The sequence below is a fragment of the Carassius auratus genome, chromosome 40, assembly GCF_003368295.1.
Source record: "Carassius auratus strain Wakin chromosome 40, ASM336829v1, whole genome shotgun sequence".
NCBI lineage: Eukaryota > Metazoa > Chordata > Actinopteri > Cypriniformes > Cyprinidae > Carassius > Carassius auratus.
In genome coordinates, this window is record NC_039282.1 from 8,087,416 (window position 1) to 8,111,009 (window position 23,594).

A 23,594-nucleotide genomic window follows, 5' to 3' on the forward strand; every position below is an offset into this window, starting at 1 on the left:
AGAGGCGATTCCCTTACCCTAAACCCCTTATTTGAAATGTTGAACTTTTGGATACCTCATGCTTCACCAGTGGGACTGGCTTCCAGTGACGGGTAAGAACCATTTGGATTGCAGGCCTGATGTAGGTACATGCCCGCAGGGTCCAGACCATGGTCCGTCCCCTGGCTGTCTAACTCAAGGGCCAGAAGGATCCACATGCAGACTTGTTGGACGCTGCAGGGCCTTGTACGAACATCTGCAAGCTTATGCTCTGCCATCCCTCCTTCTTGGCCTTCCTTTACCTCTCTTTCTCTCTCTCACTCCCTTGAATTATTCACACTTCTGTTCTTGGGACTTAGCAGCCTCTTAAGGCAGGAAAGGAAGGCGTGTTCCTCATCAATCTTTCAACCATGAGGGTAAATAATGAATAACCCTCAAATGTCCTACAAAAAGCCCCCCAACTCATCTGGCAACGGCCTACAACAGAGTACCAGCTCTTGGCTTTAAGCCATTTCGTTCCCCTGTCAATAGCCCTTGGTCTGCACTGTTTGCCACTTAGAGCGTTTTCCAGTTTTAAAAACCCTTAAGCTCTAAGCACCACTTATTACATCATGTGAGAAAGTATTAAAAGCTAATGGCCGGTCTGTGCATTACTGATCAGGTTTAGATGGATGTGCCATTCCAGAAATGTTTGTTTGAGTTCATGCAGGGATGTTGACCCTTCTGGCCTGCTCATTTAATTGGGGAGTTCATGTTGCATTATTGTAACTGAGACCGGCTACAAGAGGTTTGTTAGTTAAATACAAACCTTAGTGCAGAACATTAGTAGGGAACTGATTATTCAGATTTTCCCAAAGCATATGAAAGAATAGACAGGGCAGAACAAATGACAAATGAGCAGAACAGATCATTTGAAATGTGCTATAATTAGGAGCGTTGTTCCACGGCCCAGTTCATGAGCCTATATTTGAAGCTAAAACATAATTTAAACATTTTGTTTATAATATGTCATGATTGATTTTAAATATTTATGAAGATTTTCTGGTTAATCATTGACGGGAGAGTTCAGTGTCTTAGTGACTAACTGTAAGTGCCACTGAACATAAATGGATTATAAAACATTCACACTATAATGTACAGAGTAAATGCACCTCCTTCCTTTCTGAATTAGTTTTTAGTGTATCTGTATTGTTTTAGTGTTATATATATATATCTCTATAGAGAGAGAGAGAGAGAGAGAGAGAGAGAGAGAGAGAGAGAGAGAGAGATACTATTGAAGTTTTTATTCATATTTTTAATTAGCTTATATTTTAATATTTTTTGAAAGAAAATGTTATTCACATCAATTGTTAATATATAACAAATAATATGCAGCTCTCAATTTAAAAATGAAATCATTAAGTGATTTATTATTGAAATAAATTGCAGTTAGAATTGTTTCAGGTATTGGTAATTTTGCATTAGTATGTTCAAAAATGACACAAAAGCATCATAAAAGTATAGTAAAATAGTAGTAGCCAATGTTGTCCATTTCATCAGAAGACTTTATACCCAAGTCATATTTTTGTAACATTTATTGTTCTTTTTTTTGCCATTCTTCAGTTTAACAGCCCCAGTTCCCATTCATTTTCATTGGATTGAAGAGTGTAGTTGTGAAAAATGTAACTATTTGAATTTCACAGAAGATAGTCATGCTGGTTTGGAATGAAATGAGAGTAAATAACCATAACATTCATTCATTTTTAATAACTATTTATTTTTTCGGATTAAGGCAGATGTTTGACATGTTTTAAGTTCATATACAGTTGGTAAAGAAATAGTCAAGAGACAATGCCAATAAACTGTTGCACAATATAAAAATCCAAATCCTCCTCATTTAAGGGTCAGGGCCGAAGAGCGAGTGGGGATAGAGAGAGAAACAGAGACTGGGGAAAAAATAAAGGGGTTGAGAGAGTTCTGTAGGTGCTAATGATAAATGTAATAGCCTGTAACAGAGATGTACAACCAATGGAGGCACGTTGTCACAGACAATTAATGTCTCTCCTCTCTCACTGTGTTGTTTGTTTGTTCCCCTGGGCTTAGGTGCAGCTTAACTAATGGTATATGGTCAAGGACATAAATTGTGTGTGACATTTTGTATTAGCGCTTTATTACAAAGACCCTGCTGTTCCACTGTTTAGCGATGGGCTGGCTAGCAGAGCTCAAGGCTTATTCACACAACGTTCTCAACTCAGTTTACCTCCAGGGCACTAGGGGCTTACACAAGAGCCAAAAGGGCTCTTGAAGAAATACACACTCTGGCACTCGTCAGTTTCCTGCCTGTATCGGCAGAGCGCTACGCATTTGACAACAGCTTCTTTTGTCCTTAGTGTAGTCGCTTGAGTGTATCAGATCTACTAATTTAGACCCTCTCCAACACCCATACTGTGAGTGTACAGTTAGTGTTTAGTGCCATCTGTGCTATCTCGTGGGTCCATGCATATATAATATTCTCATATGCATAATACCACAAACGGAGAGCTAAGCAGCCTGGAACCCTAATGTCAGAGAAAAGCAGCTGCTGCTTCAGAGTTAACCTTCTCTCTACGCCTCCATTAATGAGCTACTGTATGTCGTATAGTTTCATTTGGAGATATTTGACTGCTACGGTGCTGGAGGACAGTTACAATGATTATTAAAATGTAAAATAGAAACAAAATTGTGGAGAAAAAAAAGGCCCGGTTCATAATCTCCCATCACAAAATCTTTAAAGGTATCCTGTTTGTGCATATATGGAGACATTTTAGCACTCTAGGTCCTTGAAGGGCAATTCATAGTTATTCAGTGCGGTGTGCGATAAGTGGAGGATAAGACTAATCTAAAGAGGCAGAGAAGCATTGACTTGCAAATACAGGCAAACATAAATCCAATGGTTTTATCTGGTCCAGAGAAATGAGCAAACAGGACTGGGATGCACAGCGCTGCTTTCCGTACAAGGTGTTAATGCATCTGCTCCCAGGGACATTCAGGCAGTGTTTACTTGTTCTTATTGACAGCGCAACACTTCCCCACAAAACCTATTTGTATCCAGAGATGCATGGTATTGCTAGCATGGTGAGTCAAGTTAATTGCAGTCCCAAAACTACTTGTTCTTTCATACCATCCTTTAACATAGTAGTCCAAGTCTAATTATTAAGGAGGATCTTTCTCAAGCCTAGTACTTCCTGTAATTCCTAATTCAGTTTTTATTCAATGTCAATTTCAAATGTATTCTAGAACACGGTTTAAAACTACTTCGAGTTGACCAAAGTGCTTTACAATCATGCGCTTCAACTATACAGTACATCACAATATATATAAGAAATAAAATCAGCTTTTCAGCTGTTTGAATGGCTAGTTAGCAGCCTTTTTTAATTTTTTTTTATAGGAGCATGTTAATGATCCCTTAAAATGCTGGCAGCCAGCTCGATTTTGGAACAGAGCTATTGTCTGCTAAGCTACAGTCTGCATGGTTTTTCTCTTTTCAATGCTGTCCTTTCTTCTGGTTTGGCTTGGAGTTGTACTGACCTCACCCTTTTTGGATGCTTCACACATTAAACAAAGCCAGCTAGCTGCAGGATACTGTTGTTGGACTAGGAGTCTGACTTACTAATACAGAGGCCTTTTCCAGGTTTCTAGAGATTGAGCGCATGTATCCATACTGTTGTGCCTCCACCATAAATCCCTGTGTTCCACCTACTAACAATATTTATGTACAAATTCTGCTTGTTAATTTTGTTGGCATTCCCTCTCTTCCCCCTTCACAGTGATGGTGCCTCTGATACTGACTCTGAGGTGGAGGACCGCGTTGATGGGGTGAAGTCATGGCTGTCCAAAAACAAGGGCTCTGCCAAGAACCTGTCAGATGATGGTAGTCTGAAGAGCTCAAGGTCAGTCCTGCAATGTCATTTTCTAACAGAATGGTTTAACCTGAACCCAGTGCAGCAAGAAAGAAAAAGGTGTTTGGAAAAGCTAATTAGCAAGCGCTAAGGGATTTTTCTGTTGATATTGTCTAGCTTATTCTCCCCATTGTCAGCAGTTTGATAACAGAGGCCTGTATAAAAGGGAACAGCTTCACAGGCAGATTAATGGATATGCCCACTGGCCAGTTGGCATGCCTACCTGTGCCTTTCTGCTGAAGATGAATAGGTCTTCCCACCGGCGGACACTTTCGATTCTTTCCTGTTTTTTTTTTTTTTTTTTTTTTTAACCAGAAGATTTAAGTTTGGCTCTTGAGGTTCTTGCACCTTTTTAAAACCTTGAACTTTTGAAGCAATCATTTTGATTATTTTAATAATATCTTTGAGGTGCCGTCTTATGGGAAGTTGGCTCCAGATTACGGTCTGTGATTTTTTTTTAATTAACATTTTCTAGCGTAAATCATCCTGTAAAGAAATCGTGGTCAGTAACCCATTTTTATGCAATTACCTGTAAGATTTCTACCGAAAAGGATCTTTATGTCGATATTTATTCCTGAGTTTATGGATTAACTATTGATTTTGAATCACAGAAGCTGGAGCCTGCCTTCTATTCCCTGCTGTCACATCAAACTTTCATCTATATTCTGCCCTGTCTGCTTGGATAAACCTCTACTGTTATTCTCTCTTTGGGTGTCAGTCATCTTTTAAGTTTAAGTTTTCTCATTCTCATATTTCCATCTCTCTCCTCTCCTCCCTCTGTCTGTTTGTCTTTCTACTCTGTGCACACCTCGTCTGCCCCTCCTTCGTCTAGATTTGCTGTAAATGTTGACGGAAAGGAGGGAAAAGAGTGGGAAGAGGGTAAAGAATGGAAAGGCAGTGGCAAAAGTAAAGAGTTAGAATCCAGCAGGCCTGTGTCTGTCATGAGTTCCCTCAGCTACAGGAAACGCTCCAACATGAAGGACTCCATTGGAGGTAAGGGAGACGAGAGTTCACTCCTCAACACCCTCAAAGCACAATCTGATTCCCAGGACCTCTCCTCCTTCCGCAAAAACAAAGTCAAGCAGGATGCTGAGGAGGAATCTTCTTCTGTCAACTCCTGGAGGAAGGCAGGAGATGATCTTGATGATCGGGGTTCTGTCATCTCTCAGGCCTACTCGGAAGCTGCCAGTCGAGCGAGGAAGGGTATGGACAGCCGCTGGTCGGAGTTCGATAAGGAGTCCATTGTGTCCTCTGTAACTCCGAGCCGGGTTTCCACCCACCGTACTGCGATGGACCTAGATGACGATGCCATTTCCAGCGTGAGTCGCATGAGTTTAGTAAGCCGGCACCGGAGCATGCCTCGTCTTGATGATCGGCAGAGTGAATACGGTTCAGCCATCAGCCCCAGCCTGAGCCACCGCAGCCCAGGCAGTGTGAGCCGCGCCGACTCCCGCATGTCACTGGCTCGCAGCTGTCGCCTCAGTGAATTTGATGAAGATGATGATAGCCAAAGCACAGCATTCAGCGAGGCTCGCTCCAGCGCTTACAGCCCTCACTCTACCTCTGGCCGAAGCTTCTCCATGCCTCCACAAGCCCGGACCACTGACTCCAGCCCGCCTGATGTCTCGGACGTCAAGCCGGTCAGTCACCGCAACTACCTGGACCCTGACCTGGAGGCTGCCATTAATGAAGTGTTAAGCTTCAAGCCTATCAAGTTCAAGCGCACCAGCTTGGAAGACTCTGAAGTAGAGAAAGATAAACCTGGTGAGGAGGAGGATGACCGGAAGAGTGCCAGCAGTTCCAGGACTGGCAGAGACAGTGGGCGCTCCTCCAGTTTGCGCCGCTCTGCTTCAGCCGTGGACTTTATGCGTTCCAGCAGTAGCCTTAGCACACGCAGCAGCCGCAGCAAAAAGGGCAAGAGCAAGAGCAAGAAGAAGAATAAGAGAAGCCACAGCTCGGAATCAGACAGCTCCGATGATGACCGCAAGAAGAGGAGCTCCAAGAAGAAGAGCAAGAAGTCCAAGAAGAAGTCCAAAAAAGAGTCTTCATCTTCCTCCTCATCCTCAGAGTCTGAGTCTAGCACAGAGTCGGACACCAGTTCAGGAGTGTCCACTGTTTCTTACAGAAGCTCTAGCAGTATCAAGAAGGCCCCTGGCAGACAGGCATCGGGCTCTGAAGGAGAGCTGGAGCCTGAAGGCCCCTCTCAAGGATCTCCTCCACTGTCCAAGAAAGAGGAGAAGAAGAGGAAGAAGAAAGTGGATAATCTTATGATGAAGTACCTGTACAGGCCTGACAGTGACTAAAGATGGCAGTAGGTGATACCTGGTGTGGAGTGAAGGAATGCAACAAGCATGGTGTTAAACTAATACTCAAGTACCTCAGTAGCGTCTGACAGCATTCATTGCAGTTTACCATAACTTTACTCTCCATTTGACTTTACTCTGTGTTCATTGCTCTTTTTTTTTTTTTTCAGCAATTTTTGGAGTTCTATATCAGTAGCTCTCAACCTTTTTGACTTGAAGGCCCTTCTGTCTAAGCTGATATGTAGCTCTGGCACTTCACATGTCAGTTCAATGTTATAAATCTTTTATCATTTGAATTAAGTCTCCTGGTTGAGAACCACTGTTCTATATCATTGACTGAAAAGATTTTGCGATGTATAACCACAAGATAACAGGGCTGTCACTAAATCAGTTTGAAATTTGTCCTCTGGTCTCGGACATGATTAAACAGAAAATCGATCAGAAATGCTTGCCAGCAATTAACCGGAAGTTTGTATTATTATGACAAAGGGAAGATTAGCTCAGTGACATGAAAATTTATCACAGACTTTTTGAAGAGGGTGAGGTATTTATGCTTTCTCTACATCGGTCTATTCGTTTTCGTATAATTAGAGGACACAGTTCATTTATATGTTAATTCACTGATAAGATTATGAGTAGACATCAAGAATATTACAAGTTGTTTAATATGGAAAATAGATTTTTATAGCAGGAGATTTTTAATATACATAATTTTATTTGTATTAAACTTTTAGATATTCAGATAAAATAGTATAGAATTTTTACATGTATCCGTAATCAGCCATAGCGCACAAAATAATGAACTTACGATTACAATCGTATCATTTTTTGCTGTTTGCTTGTACAACTTCACTAACAATTATCCACTAAGATCATGTTTCAGAGCACTACACATGGTGTGATTTGCATGTGATTTGTGTGGCTCATTCTGCACCTCTAATGCTTCACCAAAGATGATACTGAGTTATAGGGCCTTTTAAATATCCTTAACCTACAATCTGAATTTTGATAACCCAACATTGCTTCAGAGATTATCCTCTTTGGTCTCTCTTTCAACATGCTGATCCTAATCAAAGCTTCTCTGTCTCCCCACCTCTAGCCCACCCTCAGGTCGCAGACGCTTCTGCCTTGACAGATCTGACGAGGAAGAGGAAGAAGAAAAAGAGGAAGGCCGAAGCACCTACCTCTCCCTCAACAAACGCAGCAGCTACCTGAATAACAGCGATGGCGAGACCACCGCATAGCTGCCCCCGCGCACACATTCACAAGCTTAAGAGTTTAATCAGTGTCTTCCTTCAACTCTGATCCAGATGAGAGGATTTCAGCAGAAGTGGAGCATGATGGGACGCACTCTGACAAAGACATACCCCTCGTTTCTTTTGACTTGTTATTAGTATTATTATTTCACATGTGCTTTGTGTTTCGAGCTTTAAAGGGTTTGTACAGCATCATGAGTCACACCACTGTTGACTCTTTCCTCTTTGTGTGCTTTTACTTCTGACGTTCTTTCTCTTTCTTTCTAAAGAAGCAGCGACTTTACCAAACGCTGTGCTTGCATTCCTACTCCGGTCAGATTCAGTAATGGATATTGCTTGGGGCAACGCGCTGCAGCCTCTTGCATGGTCAGGCCTGAGCCAAAGATACATGGCATTGTGGAAACGTGAAATCTCTGGATCTTTCTGTTGTGTTAGATTTAAAAGAAAAGAAGCCAAGAGAAAAAGGCAATGAAAATATTATATTACCAAAAAAAAACAAAAAACGTTGTTTTAGGTATGCGAGCTAATTTTTATTTTATTTTTTTCTTGACTTGAGATGAGGTGGGGCTGATTTAAGGTCTCCACGACTGTTGTTTTCACAGACCTGCTTGTATCGTTCTCTCTCCACCTCTTCGCTTTCATACAGTGAAGGAGTCATGTTTTTTGCTCGGGTAAGTGAGAGAGAGCCCATTTCTCCTCTCGGTCTTCACTTTGCTTTGATGATTTGAGTGGAGAGGAAAAAAGGCGATCAGGTCAATGATACGAGAAGAGGGCAGCGTTTTGGGCAGATCAGGTCTGGACTCTAAAAGCTTTTTTCCCCCTCCATAATATGCCTGTCTTGTTCTGTTTTGACTGAATTGACCATAGTACGTGTTTGCTCATAGTGGACATTGTATGGCTCAACGGTTTATTCCCACACTTTCTTGTTGTGGTTGTTATTGTTCTCAGGCTTTTTTTATCATAGATGTCCGGCTTTCCCAAGGGAATGCCCATGATCCTGGATATATGGGGCATTGGGGTAATTTATCATCCAGCTCTACCGATACTGGATAAACCGCTTCAAAGTTGCTTTTTTTTCGCTGATGTGATGCAACCAGAAACAGATGGAGATGGAGATGTTTGACAGAACTGATACTGTGAAATCCCAGCTTCCCTGCTGCATGTCATCACATTGGATTCATCCATTTTTTTTGGGGCCTTACCTAATGACTTTGAGACTCACTTGAACTCGTATGGACACACACCCCTCAGATTTCCATTGTTGCCTTCTGTTTTGTTGTTCTGCTTTCGTTGTAGTATTTATGATGAAGCTGGCAGAATATAAAGCAACAGCATATAATGGCAACGAAAGGATGTCATTCTCTTCGATTTTTAAAGGGAGACCACGTGTGTATTTAACATGGTTTTAGAGACCCTCTGCAAGGGTCATCCACTTTATCCTCTTTTCTATGCAGCCAATATTGATTTTAATATGAAAAATGAGCTTTTTATGATGTTTCTGGCAAATTAAAACGTGGCTACAAGATGCATAACATTTGCTGGCTGTACACATTAATATAAAAATTATAAATATCTGTATGATTCATTCTAGCTTTCAAAATAGCTAATGTTTATTTTCTTTTGAATAAATGACCACTTGATAATAATTTTGCATTACAGTTTAATATATTGTAAATAAATGATTGTGATTGTTTTAGACTTGTTTCAACATGCTTATTTCATAATGCATTTTCTTTTAATAACAGTCACAAAAGGAAAAACATTTTTGTTGGTATGCTCAACAATTTTCCCCGTCCCATCTTGGTTGAGTAGAAAAATGTCTCTTTTAACTCCACTCTGAGTCCTATTTTAATGCAATAAATAAAATTAAATGCACACAGCAGCTTTACATTTTTTTATTTATCCAAAGCTTTTAGATTTTAATTTGTCATGTTAGTAGGAAGATAAAACCTGCAATATTCACCATCTCTGTAAGAGCAACACATTCTGTCTTTCTTACATTTCTCAAAGGTCAGGTGAAACATCTGAATGAAGCCTTAAATTTCAGTATTTAAATACAAGATATGCATCCAAATTACACAGAATAGAAAAGCACTGCCTATGGTTCACATTCAACAAGCTTTTCTTTTCCATTGGCAGTTTGCTCCTTGGCACAATAGGAAGGCTTGCAGTAATCTGTATCAGCTAACAATAGGAAAGGCAGCTTTCTGGGCACAGCTCAGCTTGAGCTTTCCATTGGCTCCTCAGTGCAGAGAAGTAGGTGAGATGAGTGTAAGCCAACGGCAGTCCTCTGCCAAATAAACCAGCATTTTATCTTAAACCACATTCAAATAAATGCTGATCACAGACTACAATTCTCTTGCCTAAAACCTAACAATTGTGATCCATATTTCTACTACCTATTCAATTAATAACTGCGATCTTGAACAAACATTTGAATGTACATTTCCATGCCATATGGATTATATGCAGAAACACGTACAGCCATTTATACAGCCACCTTTATATCCATTTATAAATGCAGGTTGTAAGCTTGAATTTTTGTATTTTTTATAATGGACAGTTATTATGACAGCTGTACAAATCAGTACTATATAATATGTTTTTTTTTCTGTCTGTTTTTTATTTTATTTTATTATATTATATAATATTTATAGTATTGTTGTTGTTTTTGCTATGTTTATATTTTATATAATAAAATGGATACAAATGATAAAATAAAATAAAAATATTTTATTATTACATTTTAGATTCTATATCTATTTTATTATCTAATTTATATCTCTCTACTTATTATTTATTAATTATTATTATTATTTGCATTAGGGCCCAGAAAGCTGAATCCTTATATGGTACTTTTAAATTTCCATTTTTTTTCTACATGTGCATATATATATATATATATCCATACAAGTAGAAATCTATATAAATCTTAATGCACTAATTAGGAAATGGAATCCATGAGATAAAAGCCATGGCAACCTAACAGAGTTAGCAACCGTAACCATGGGGGTGGAACTTATTGTATTAAATACATGTTTTAATTATTTCTATTCATTATGATTTTATGTTCTTCTGTCTTATTGTTATACTTTCCTTTTTTATTTGCATTACATCACTTGCTCACCAATGGATCCTCTGCAGTGAATGGGTGCTAGGGCTGTATAGTTGACATTTGAGGCTTAATACTATAGAAAAGCACTAAAAGTTTTTCAGTTAGAGTGTTTTCAGTTTATTTTCATATAAAAATACGTCATGCAGTTGCATCAAATAATGGTATAAACATCATTCAATGTAAATTGTGATATTCGTAATTAATAATCGCAAATACAATGTCAAGGGAATCTTCAACAATGGTGATTTTTGTCATAATCCTGCAGCCCTAATGGGTCCAGTCAGAATAAGAGTCCAAGCAGTTGATAAATAATTCACAATAATCCAAACAAAAACAGTCCATCAGTTAGTGTCTTATGAAGCAACCTAAATTTTTCCACTTCAAATCATTGCTTCCAGCTGAAAAATGAGTCTTCTATCCATTATATTGCTTTCTCCAGTGTAAAAGTAATCTTTTAGTAATTTTTTTAAATTGTAATTATTATTAATTCATTCAAATATGTGTTCAAAGGTGCTTCTATTTTGGCTATTACACAGTGGCCTAAAACATGGTTCGTCCAATTAGAATTTAGAACTGGAACCATCTCCCCAGCGTACATGTGATGAGAAGATGCTGTAATGCAATTTGATGAACTTTGTGTTTCCTTCTAGCAGCTCTGGCACCAGGCAGATGCAGCGGACACATTCTGTAACCTCTCTCCCAGATCACTGATGACAGCGTCCCCAAGGCAGACACATGCTTACGGTCACCAGCCACTGCCGCATTGGAAAGCAGCAAGTAGTTCATCAGTAGTAGTTCATTCAAGTGTTATCAGGCTCTCGGATTATTACTAGTGCAAAACCATTGCCGATGCTTTGCCAATGAAAATGGTTCCAATAGTCCAGTCAAAGATAATCAACTGCAGATGGCCTGGAAGCAATACAGTAGTGTTTCATTTCTTAATTAATCAATGTTTTGAATAAATCAGTTGAGTAATTGATTCAATGACTCACACATAAAGACTTTTTGCATGCCTGAACGAATCAGTGTTTTGAAAGAACTGCTTGTGTAAAAGATTCCGTGTCTCATTTCATAAAGCCACTAACAGTTCTGATCATTGAACAAAACATTACATAGAAAATAATCAAATCAAAGATAAACACAATTTACTTTGGTAATTATTTCCATTGACCAAATAACAGGTTTTTATTTCCACTTTATTTTTTCTGTGTAATCCACAGTTTTTTTTATATTTGCAGCTGAACCCTAAAGGCAAACTCTGTCCTCCCAAATAAAATAAAATAATAATAAAAAATCCCCAAGGGACTCATATGCTGGCACTACACTGCTGTGCTCTGTCATAACCCAGGGATATTGATCTTTACTTGTGCTGTCATCATAGTCTGCACTGCCATGTTCTCTGATCCCCCTGCTGGAATGAATCCCGGCCCTCTTGACCCTCACAATGTCTTCTCTCAAAGGGCTCCTCTGGGGTTTATGCGGGCGGCCGGTGTGCCACAGGAAGATTACCCCAGGGATGGAACATTTTGTTTGCTGTTGGTGTCTAAATGAGAGACAGCCACTAATTAATTGGGGTCTCCTGAGGCAAGGTTTGCAGCATTAGATAAACCTTGGGGTTTGACTGGCAGGGGTCAGGAAAGCCTGACCTCCTTTTAGTTACATGTGCATGTGTGGATCAAAGAAGGCCAAAAAAACATCCCAGCTTTGAGCTCATGAGACTCGATTTCCAAAGCAGGTGCCGGGTCAGAGATTTAAAATGAATGGTGTGTTTGCTGTAAACATCATTTGTTCAGTATTTCAGCTGGCACACAAAAAGCAAGGAAGTAAGACAAAGTGGCATCTACATTGAAGAGCAATGACAGCACAGAGAAGCAGATAGAAAGTGGGAAAAAGTGCAGATATTAAAAAAGTGCTGATCTGGTTTTAAGTGAGAAGACAGAGGACTTGCAAAAACTACTCTATGTATATATGAATATGGTAATAATTCAGTAGGCTACTTTGGTATCATTACAGTACTTTTTTGTTAGATATTTACACTTTTTTTTTTGTGCGCACTGGGATACAAACATATATATATGACCAACCGCAAATATAGAAAAAGATAGTAAATAAATAATGTAAGTGGAAGTAAAAGCTTATTTGAAGTATACTTTTTTGGTCATGAATATGGTTAAAACGAAAGAAAGAAAACCCACAGTACATGAATGGTTATGAAGTTTTCACTTGTACCTTAAAATAGTTATTCACACTTGTTTGAAAGCAATTAGGAGTTTTGTCTGTATGGAAGAAAGGAGAAAACATAGTTACATGGGTCAGAGTGTGTTGTTGTTTGTTTAGGTCCTGTCATTTTCTGCAGTATGTGTGTTGAGCAATCAATCATGAGCTGATCGCCCACACCTGTCAATCGTTCCCTTTATCTTATTTATTTCCAGCTGTCTACCCCTTGTTGTCAGTTGATCACTCCGTGTTGTGTGGATGTGTCATGTTCTGAGCGCTCATTCATGTGATTTTTCCTGCTTGTTATCCTGTACTGTAGGATGAGGAGTTTGCAAGAAGCTTTCACTTGATTGACTCCGAGTCATTATCAGTTGGTCGTCCCACTTCCTTCTCCCCCTTGATGGTCTCCTCAGTCTGTGCATCCACTGAGGTGTGTGTGGAGCTGCTCCTCAGAGGTGCAACTCATTCACCTTTTCAGTTATTCTGCATGTTTGTTCCTAAAGTTTTGTGATAATTTATTTTTGATTTTTTTTCATGTTTGGTCACTGCATTTGAGTCCTCCAATCTCATCTGAACCCTCACCATTCGATGCATGCAGTCCCTAACCTCAGTTTACCTGTGCCTGTTTACTTAAAATAATGAAACGTTGAGGATGTTCCTATAATAACAGCCGTAATCAAAAACAATCGAGAGAGAAATTTGACAGCTCTAAATAAAACAAACAGTTTTTTTCTGTTTGGATGAGAATGTGTTGTCATGCGTCCTCAGTCAAGGTCAGCAGCGGATCACAGGCAGACTGCTTGAGCTCTGCTTAAATCAAACCCCCTGTCCAATCTGACCAGACCTTTCCAGCGGGTGGTAAACATCACTCATCCCCATAGAAATGCAGGCCTTTCTCCCTCTGTTGTCAGTCAATATACGCTTTTCATCATCCTTGATGCATCAGAATTCTGCTTTAGCACTCAATTGCATGCACTCAGAGATGTATGTTCATTGAGATGAATTCTATAAAAGAATGTTAGATTCAGGACCAATGATTACAACAATGATACAGTGTAATAGACTTTAACTGCTACATGATAGAATCTAATAGTCTTTTTTACTTTAATGCTTATACTAAAAAGGTTATTAAATCTGTTTATTTAAATAACACTCTTCTTTTTAATATTCTTTTGAACTTTCTATTCATCAAAGCACACAAAAATGTATCATGGTTGACACAAAAATATTAGGAAAGCAGAGATGTTTCCTGAACACCAAATCAGCATGTTAGAATGATTTCAGATTTCAAATCATGAGACTCTGAAGAGTGGAGTAATGACTCTGAAAATTCAGCTTTGCATCACAGGAGTAAATTACATTTTAAAGTATACTATCTTTAAAATAGTTATTTTCAACTGTAAAAATATTTCATATAAATACAAATCAAATAGATGTAGCCTCAGTGAGCAGAAGAGTCTTCTTTCAAAGACATTTTTTGATTCCTGCCAACCCACGCTTCTGAAAGTTGCGTGACTAAAGAAAAAATCTCTTTATTATTAACCATTTTATTGCTTTCATATGTGAAAAGAAAATGGTTTGGTTGAGTTAGCCTTGAAGCAACATCATGCAATAGAGACTTAAAGTGCTTTCTATAATATACATATTTTTTAACGGTAAGGCCACTTCATGTTCACTTTAACAAACAGCGAGGCCAGAGTTAAGTGCGGTTAAATCCAACTCTCCTCAACAACAAAACCACAAGTGGAGGATTTATCTGTTATGAAAGGAAAGTGTGTCCAGAAGTGTTTCTATATCAGAGCCTCACAGATTCTGTGGATTCTTTTATGCACAGACACTGTTTGCCCTTCTTTTAGGCATCCAGCACCTGCATTTTTTTTTAGAGAGCACATTTCCCCATGAGCCACGTTATTTTCTCTCTCCCCCGATCATTATAGAGCTCCTTTATGATTTTTCGCCGGAGAGCTATTTTGACTTTTCTAGGGGAAAAAAGCTCTCCTTTAGACCAAAGACATGGAAATGACCCTTCCAGGCATACGTGAACCAGTAAAGAGGCCTGGAGCTGCATTTAAAACTCAAAGCGATGAAGCCTTTGCCTTCACAATCGCTCCAGTCGCTCTCATGGCATCAGGTTAGCTCTCATCAGAGGTGGTAAACATTAGCTCCTGCATGTTTGATGGCTTTTTAATATGGCCATCGATACACTAATACTATCAGTGCATGCTACCTTCTAGCCAGAAGGATGAATAGTAACCCGCTGTCACATTGTATAATTTCCTCATTCCCCCTGATGGTCCCGGTGGACGTCTAGAGTAAAAGGCTGCCTGATTAGTGATTAACATGTTTACAGGGGAAAATGGGTCCAGGCAGCAATTCAACAAATGACGCCGACTTCTCCAAGACAAATGGTTTGACTGCTGATGTCTTTTTAACAATACGCTCTGTTTGCCGCCAGACTGCTCTCTCCGAGAGGAGGAGTAATGCATAAAATCATAAAAACTGACAAGTGTGCACTTTAATTTTAATGCCGTTGGCCACAGATGAATGCGTCACAATCAGACAATATCAGGCGATACTGTTAGAAACTCATCGCGGGAGTCTAATGGCTCCCTTGTCGTTGCAGCAGATGCTGAAACATGGTGGGCTGTACTCTGGTGATCAACATCGGAGGTTATTGATTTGAACACTACAGAAATCTCAGCACGCTTTTCATATAAATGTTAATGGTGAAGACAGACATTTCAAATGGTTATTGATCATGTTACATATAATCACATTTTGTCAATTTTTTTAATGCTTAGGGTGGCGTATTTCTGCTTTCAAAAACAGCCTGGTGAAGTGCATACAAAGCAGATTCAAGACATGTCTCTTTTTTTAAATGGTTTTATTAATATATTTTCCAATTTAATTGTAATTTTACAGATTTATAGCAAATTTTTATAATAGTTACTTTTTTAAAATGTTTATATATATATATATATATATATATATATATATATATATATATATATATATATATATATGTTCTCCATTATATTGTAATCTTAAATGTGCAATTTTCCAAGTTAGTTTTTTTATATTTTTAAAATGTTGACTGTAATTGTGTAAAAGTTGTAATTTTGTTGTCGGATTTCGACATTGTTATTATTTTTTTCTTTTTTAAAGAAATAAGCCTGCAGTTTTTTTTATTCATTTTATTGCAGTATTTAAGTACATCAAGCTAAACTAAATGAAAATTAGAAATGTTGCGTATGTAACTATAATAAGCCTGAGTGTAAAAATTTACTTTTTAATTAAAATGTACATGAAACCAATTTAAATCTACACGTACAAAAAAAACTGTTTCTCTTTTAGAAAATGCTAAAAGAAAAAAAAAATCAAGATTTAAAAATAAAAGGCTGTTACCTAGAAACACAATCAGCACATATACAGTCTCCATGTCTACATAAAGCCTATGGTATTTTTATCATTTCAAATGCACTCATTGTGCAGAAAGGTGGTGGAAGTCAACTTCTTAACCTGGTTAGAAAAGGCAGCCTGAAAGCACATCACCTCAATGAAACAAGTCCATAGCAACACCAACACACCGAGAAATGGTGAGATTTCGATGAGGGATTCAGTGGGAGAGAATATTTCGTTGTTGCAAATCTTTAGTCTAATGTTAACTTGACACAGCGCTGAAATTATATATATATATATATATATATATATATATATATATATATATATATATATATATATATATATATATATATATATATATAAAGGATTTGCGGCCCTTTCTTTGTCAAAGAATTAGCATAGCACAGTTACCAATTAGACATCAACACTATTATATTAAATGTACGTCATTGTAGGCTCTTGGATTCTAAGTGAAGATCTGGCATGAGACTGGAACCAGTGAATACGAAACGTGAGAGGTTGTCTGAGGGAACCTGCCCCATGGCCAGCTATGTTCACGCATACGAGGAATTTGTTTTCATGACAGAAGCTTTCGCAGTGCAACAGAATGAAAGCGACAGAACAAAAACAGATAATAAAAAGTTACATTAAAAAAAGTAAATCATGAATAACACTATTGTCAAATTTACAATAGTATGTGCAGGTGTATTACAATAGACTGTTTTGTATGTTCAGGTATACAACTTGCAAATTTTTTTTAAACTATTCATTAAAATGTATCTTTAATTAATAAGCTGATTGGGTTCCCAAAACTCATCAACATAATGGTCTAGTCAAAATAATTATCAGTCAACTAGAGGAGAAGATTATGAGTGAATAATTATATAATTTCAGTCTGTTCCTCACACAAAGCTATTGTAAGTCTTTAGCAGACTCGGATGAGAAAAACTAGTCATAAAGACTGCTTTTATGATAAAATGAGTCATTTTTTAATCACTGACAGCTTAAGACTCCTTTTATTATATAGTAACTGCTGTATATGGAAAAGAACAACCTGCACTAACTTTTGTGCTCCATGGCAAAAATTAGTCATGCATTTGAGTAAATGATGACAGAATTCGGGTGAACTGTCCCTTTAAGACACAGATGGATCTGGGTAAGATGTTTAAAATGCACTGCATTCTTCTCCGACGCTCTCAGCTGTTGCCTTTGCGGATTGGGTGGCCTATTGAAGTCTGCAAAACTGGGTTTTTAGTGGATACGGCTTTGACCGGCAGATGTGTGCGTGCGGAGGGTCTTCTGTTCTTACTTAAACCCCACTGATGTGACTGGGTATGCATGGGAACCGGAGTGCCTTGAGCTCAGAGCTTGGCTTGAGACAAATTCCGGGTGGAAAGAGGGGCAAATTCCCACTGAAACGCTACGGTCTTTGTGTTTGCCCCTGAAACGGCTCCAATTCACATTTAGTTTTTCCCATGCCACCATAAAACAGCTGCGCTGAGGGCAGGAGAGCAGTGGGGAGGCGAAACGCTGTCATTATGGCAGCCAATAAAACGAGAAGAGGCAGGGAGAGGTTAATAGTGAGCATTCCTTTGCTCCTATCAGAGTTGTTATGTATTATTAAGGCAGAAGAATATATGTCATAAATCATTAGTGCGCGACGTGCCAGAGCACTTGGATGCACCACTACAGTGAGGCAGCCACACAATGCTTCCTGTGACACCTCCAGAGGTCCTTTAACCGGGACAATGCGTTACAAGATGAATAGCTACACTGTGGGGCCACAATACCACTCAGCTGTACTGTATTTTTCTAACCCCATCCCACCAGAGACACTCTCTGCGCCCCATGCTGCTAACCAGCGCTTCTCTGAAGTGATTACCAGTGGAATTTAATTAGCCCCATAATTAGACAAAGGAGGAGGTGATGGGAACAGATGAAACAAATGCCAGGTGAGCCCTTTGGCCCCCTGAGAGGCAGGTTTGGGAGCATGCAGGACCCGGGGAGCCAGCAACTGCCTTTAATTAAACGATAAAAGGTGCCCGCACTGGAGGTTATGCTTCCTGTCCTTCACTAGCGCCCTGTTCCATTCCCTCATTAAAAAGTTTGGATACCTCGACAAGTCGACGTGAGCATGTGTGGCTGTGTTTAACAGGGACGGGAGATGATGATGTTGCCATAGGTTAGGTGGGAATCAAGGAGGAAGTTATAGTCTGGCGTGACCTACAAACAACCAAGCAGGGGAATGTTAACCATCAAGACTGGATCGTAATTATGTTTGCAAATATTTGACCTTTTTGTTCTCTGAACATGCATGCAGCATGAATCATAAGTGCTGTTTGAATTGAACTTAAATATAAAACAGTGCTTAAGAGATAAGCCACTACATGCCTGAAATTTCAAATGAACGAATTGACTAAGTGATTTAGTTTAATTTAATTTAATGTCTTGTTGGTGTGTACGCTGCCATTCAGAAGTTTGAGCTCAGTAAGATTTTTTAAAATCTTTTTAATTCATTAATCATTTTAATCAGGAAGAGTGCATTAAATCGATCAAAAGTAGCTGTAAAAGCAATTATGATGTTACAAAAGATTTCCATTTCAAATGAATGTATTGAACATTGATCATAATAAGAAATGTTTCTTGAGCATCAAATCATCATATTAGTAATGATTTCCAAAAGAAATGTGACACTGAAGATTGGAGGAATACATTAATTTTAATAATTATTTACATTTTAAATTCAAATTATTTAAATAGTTCACAACATTCGTGTTTTCTATATATTTGATCAAATAAATGTAGCCTTTGTGAGCAAAAGAGATGTCTTCAAAAATTATTAAGAAGCCCTACTGACCTCAAACTTAATCATTTTGCTTTCAAAGATTTTCACTTCACCCTAAACAAATGTAATTGATTTTGAGCCACATGATATTTCCCTTTGAAGTATAAAATAAGTTGACATTAAAGTTGTTCTGCAACACCGTTCTGCCTTTTTATGACTGATGTCATAGTACCTTGCATTTGCAAGCTATTTGTATTATTATTTTCATTTCAGCCATCTGGATAGAAACTTTGTTTGGTCATGCAGAAGTTTACAGAGAAACTGAAAACTTGCTCTGAAAGAAACAAAAACTTTTTTTTTTCTTTTTTTTTGTATTGATGCATTAAATGAGAGGCTAAAACCATACACAAACCAGATGTGATGCGATAAGTTTTCCACGACAAGCAATTTGTCCATCACAATCACAGCCAACCAGAACATAAGGTTCCCACTTTTGTTCAGTTTGTTCATATATATTTAAAATCCCTTGATATTTTTTTTTTCAGACTCTGGCTTTTTTGATATTCACTGTAACACTTCAGAGACAGGCGATTTCACTGTGAATGGGAAAGAGACAACAAAATCAAGCGACCCACAAAATATCTTGTCGTGGTCAAATCTGGTTGGGACAAAAAGTCTTATTTAGATGGAATAAATAGGTTTAATTGCTTGTCACCGTGTCAGGTGTGTCTGGTTCAGATATGCTGTAGCTCTAAGTGTCTTGAACCAAAAAATCTATTTAAAACCTAAGTAGAACCAAAACAAATGACTTGGTTCAATTCCATCAACCGTCAATCAAATGACCTGTCAGAAGAAAATATGAGCCATGCCTTCAAATATCTTTCTTGTCTTCACATGAGAATCAAAGTTTGGTCCGGACACACAGTGGCAGATCAGCGATGACACCTGAGGACGAGCAATGAAGTACATGCAGCTCTCCATCACAGCAGGCACTGGCACCAGCCCAGGGAGACAGCGGGTGACGTAACGCACGAGAATATTGATGTTCCCTCTATCCGTCTGTTTATCTCACTCATCCGGTTTGGTCTCACTGCCCATGTGGTAACACACCTGTTCAGACACATGCACGCACACTATGATCCACAAAAACAATCTGACCAAGATGCATTACGGATCTGTGATCCACCACTCGGTATGCTTGGGGGAGCAGCAGATATACATGCAGAAGCCAGGTTCCAGCGACTGGAGCAGACATAATTCATCTAACATGACACAGCCATCTGTGCTCTTCCATTCAGCCTTGCTAAGTGTGATGAGACTGAAGACTCCTGCTGGGCTCTCCTTCATACTGAAACCAAGCCATTAGTACCAGAAGAACACAGATCAGAGGAGAGTGCTGCTTCTCTGCTTTTTTAAAAGCACTGAGGTCCACAGATCCATTCAGAGAGCTGTAGAATCACTCCTGTTTGCGCATTCATCTGATCCACTTGAACCCGGAGTGGAGATGTGTGCAGTATTTCAACATGGGGGAATTGTGGATTAATTAAAAAGGAATGAAAACTATGGTGGCTTTTTTATGAGATGTGGGCAGGCAATTGCATTAATGCAATGCTCTGTAGTATGTATACTGTAGATACAGTAGTTTAGGACATGGCTACGTCTATAGTTGCCATGGAGAAGTACTCTTTTAAAAAACATTGGACATAGAAAATCAGAATAAAGTTGTGGTTGAAACTGTATTTTTGTACCTTTTCTTTTAGTGAAATGTGGTGTGGACAGGCTCCAGGGTAATTTGATTCTATTCCATTATAGTATTTATTCATATTTTGAATTTGCTTATATATATATATATATATATATATATATATATATATATATATATATATATATATAGGTGCCTGGGATCTTCTCCTTCCAGTAGAATATGTTAATTTTCACAACCTGGCCAGAAAGAAACTGAGAGCTTCAAAGTCTTTTAACTCCAAAGACCAGGTTCTTGCACATCAGCGCTAACTGCAAATGATCCAAATTAAAGATTAAAAACAGCACAGGAACATGGGATGTTAATTAAAAATGAATATAAACATTGATATTCTTAACTCACTTAAGAGTAAATGTAGTAAGCAGTAAGGAATCGCTAGCTCAGAATAGTCCAGCCTGTCTTCTCTTTCAGAGACCATACAAATTCACCAGTGCACAAATTCATTGCTCATATAGTGTTGTGCTCACCCAAGCGCAGTCTTTCAAGCCGGTGCTATCCTGAAAAACGCAATTCCAATTCTAGGTCCAATTCGGCATTTAACTAACACAGAATACGTTTTCCATCAGTTCTCTCGTGGCGTGTGACATGGACTGGAGACTGGGAGCTGTTTATAGGATTGGGAGGAGAATATAGGGTGGTTTCTGTGCATTCACAAATAACTGACCAGATCAGTCTATACGACTGTGTGTGTTTCCCAAGCTGCAGCTGTCAACATGCCTTATATATTCCCATGCTCCCATTTTTCAGAATCTGTTTTCCAAAACCACACATTTCACACTGATATATTGTTTCAAGATGAAAAAAAGGCGGCAAGTTAATGGATGGTTTGATGTAAGGGAGCTGCAGTCTTGTGTGTGTCAGTACAGTGTTGGCCCAGGGTCCCGCTGTGATCACCAGACCCCCCCCCCCCCTCCCTGCTGTACACCCCAGAGCCTGTTTTTATAGCACCAGGCGTGATGTCTATCAATTTCTCCCTGTCCTTTATCACACCCCCACTGGACTGAAACACCCTCTGGAAAACCCATTTACAATAACAGAATAAAATCACTTCGGTCTGACTACAGAATGCTCAACTTTACTGCATAGACAAAACTACTTCAAAACACCTCGTCTATGACAGAAAATCCTAATAAGAGCAGTGAGGAGAGACTGGCTAAAATGTGACGGGCTGAGTTTGACACCGAGAGATGTCAGCGGGGATCAGTTAAAACTGGATGAAGCTGGTCAGATTCGGGCAACAGATAATGAAAGAGTTTCTTTAGAGAGAGCCAACAGGGAGCTTATCACCGCACACTGTAGCTGCTGTAGGCAGAGCTTATTGAATTCAGAGAGGCATTGTGTTTAAAAGTGCATGGCCATATTCCCTAGATAGGGTGTAAGGAGCCTTTAACAAGCTAGTTTGCAGCCATATCTTTTCTTCGAGAGCTTTAAAAAGCACTGTGAAGGCGACACTGAAGTACAGTTATGTACACAATGTACATTGCTCAGCATCTTTCTGACACTGAAAGTTTAGGAGTGTCACGCAGTAAGAGATTTATTTTGACTGTGCGCTGAATTTCACAGAACTCTTATTTGAGAATAAACATTAATACTTTAATTATAACAGCATACAACATAAAAAAGGGAACCTACTGTAACATGTCAAGCAAATGTCTATTGTACCAAAAACTCATGTCATGTGATTTTTTCATTTGTGTGCCTTTTTTCTAACTGCTATGATGAGCTAAAATATATCTGTCGACTCCAATGAGGAGAAAATACATTTCAGTGAAACTTTTATGAATATAGACACAATTGATACAAAAAAAAAAACAGGTTTATCTGATTGCTTTGAGTTGCCAGTGCTAAATATATAAGATTGACGTGTGACATTCCAACATTCCAAAATTATTCATATTTTAATATTTGTGATAGTGTTTAATATTGTGAAATATTCTCACAATATTCTATATTTATTGTAAGTCTATTTAATGTTTTCTATTTTCTATTTCTCTGATGGAAAAGCTGAATTTTCAGCAGCCATTATGTCAGTCTTCAGTGCCACATGATCTTTCAGAAATCGTTCTGATATGTTGATTTGCTGCTCAAGAAATATTTGATTAATTATCAATGTTGAAAACAGTTGTGCTGCTTAATATTTTTGTGGAAACGGTTATTCCTTTTTCAGGAGTCTTGAATGGTTCCAAAAAAATAGCAATTATTTAAAATGGAAATATTTTACAATTTTATAAATATCTTTAATGTCGCTTTTGATCAATTGAATACATCCTTGCTGAAAGTACTAAATCATAACCGAGCCCAAACTCCTACACAGCAGTTTATATGATCAGCTGACCATCAGTTAGAGTCACATTGTGATAACTTGTGCCTTTGCATCATGGCCTTTAGGTGTGAGAAACCCTCTCTATTCTCTGGACCCATAACCAGCAGGCCTGTGCACCTGCGAGGAGAAGTTCACAAGATGACTTAGATGTTCATGTTTAACAGCTGCATCTTGATTTAGGTGGAAATGCTTAGAGGCATGTATAAATTGTGCACAGCGCGGTCCACGCCTGCTTGTGATGCAGATGTCTGAATGTAAGGAGTTATGGCACTATAGATTAGAGGTTGGGAACACAGGCTTTAAATCATCAATGTGTGATAGATGGTTGAGTTGTTTTCTGTGGATACTGTTGGCCTACTTCATCTGTCAGGCATCATGATGCATGGGCAGCATGAGTTCACAGGTCCATATCATTCATCAGAGATTTTTATGACTGAGTCCCACACTGTGTGTGTGTTTGATTGGGGACACTGAAAGAAGGACTCCATGTCACATTTGTCAATGCCCTTGTGGCTTAAAAGAGCAAGTCACATCA

The 23,594-nt window shown here is 38.6% G+C and overlaps 1 protein-coding gene across 12 annotated transcripts in view; it reads left to right on the forward strand.

Annotated features, from left to right (window-relative positions):
* LOC113058463 (unconventional myosin-XVIIIa-like) overlaps positions 1-9,330 on the forward strand; it is an 89,662-nt gene extending 80,332 nt beyond the window's left edge. For 8 of the 12 annotated variants that reach the window (XM_026226389.1, XM_026226393.1, XM_026226391.1 and 5 more), the window contains 3 exons: positions 3,765-3,887; positions 4,729-6,211; positions 7,299-9,330. In XM_026226389.1, coding sequence (XP_026082174.1) covers positions 3,765-3,887; positions 4,729-6,199 — 1,594 coding nt within the window. In that variant the 3' untranslated portion in view covers positions 6,200-6,211; positions 7,299-9,330. Of the gene's footprint in view, positions 1-3,764; positions 3,888-4,728; positions 6,212-7,298 lie in introns of those variants that run through there. The other 4 variants (XM_026226398.1, XM_026226399.1, XM_026226390.1 and 1 more) reach the window with 3 other exon arrangements.
* The last annotated feature ends 14,264 nt before the right edge of the window (positions 9,331-23,594 follow it).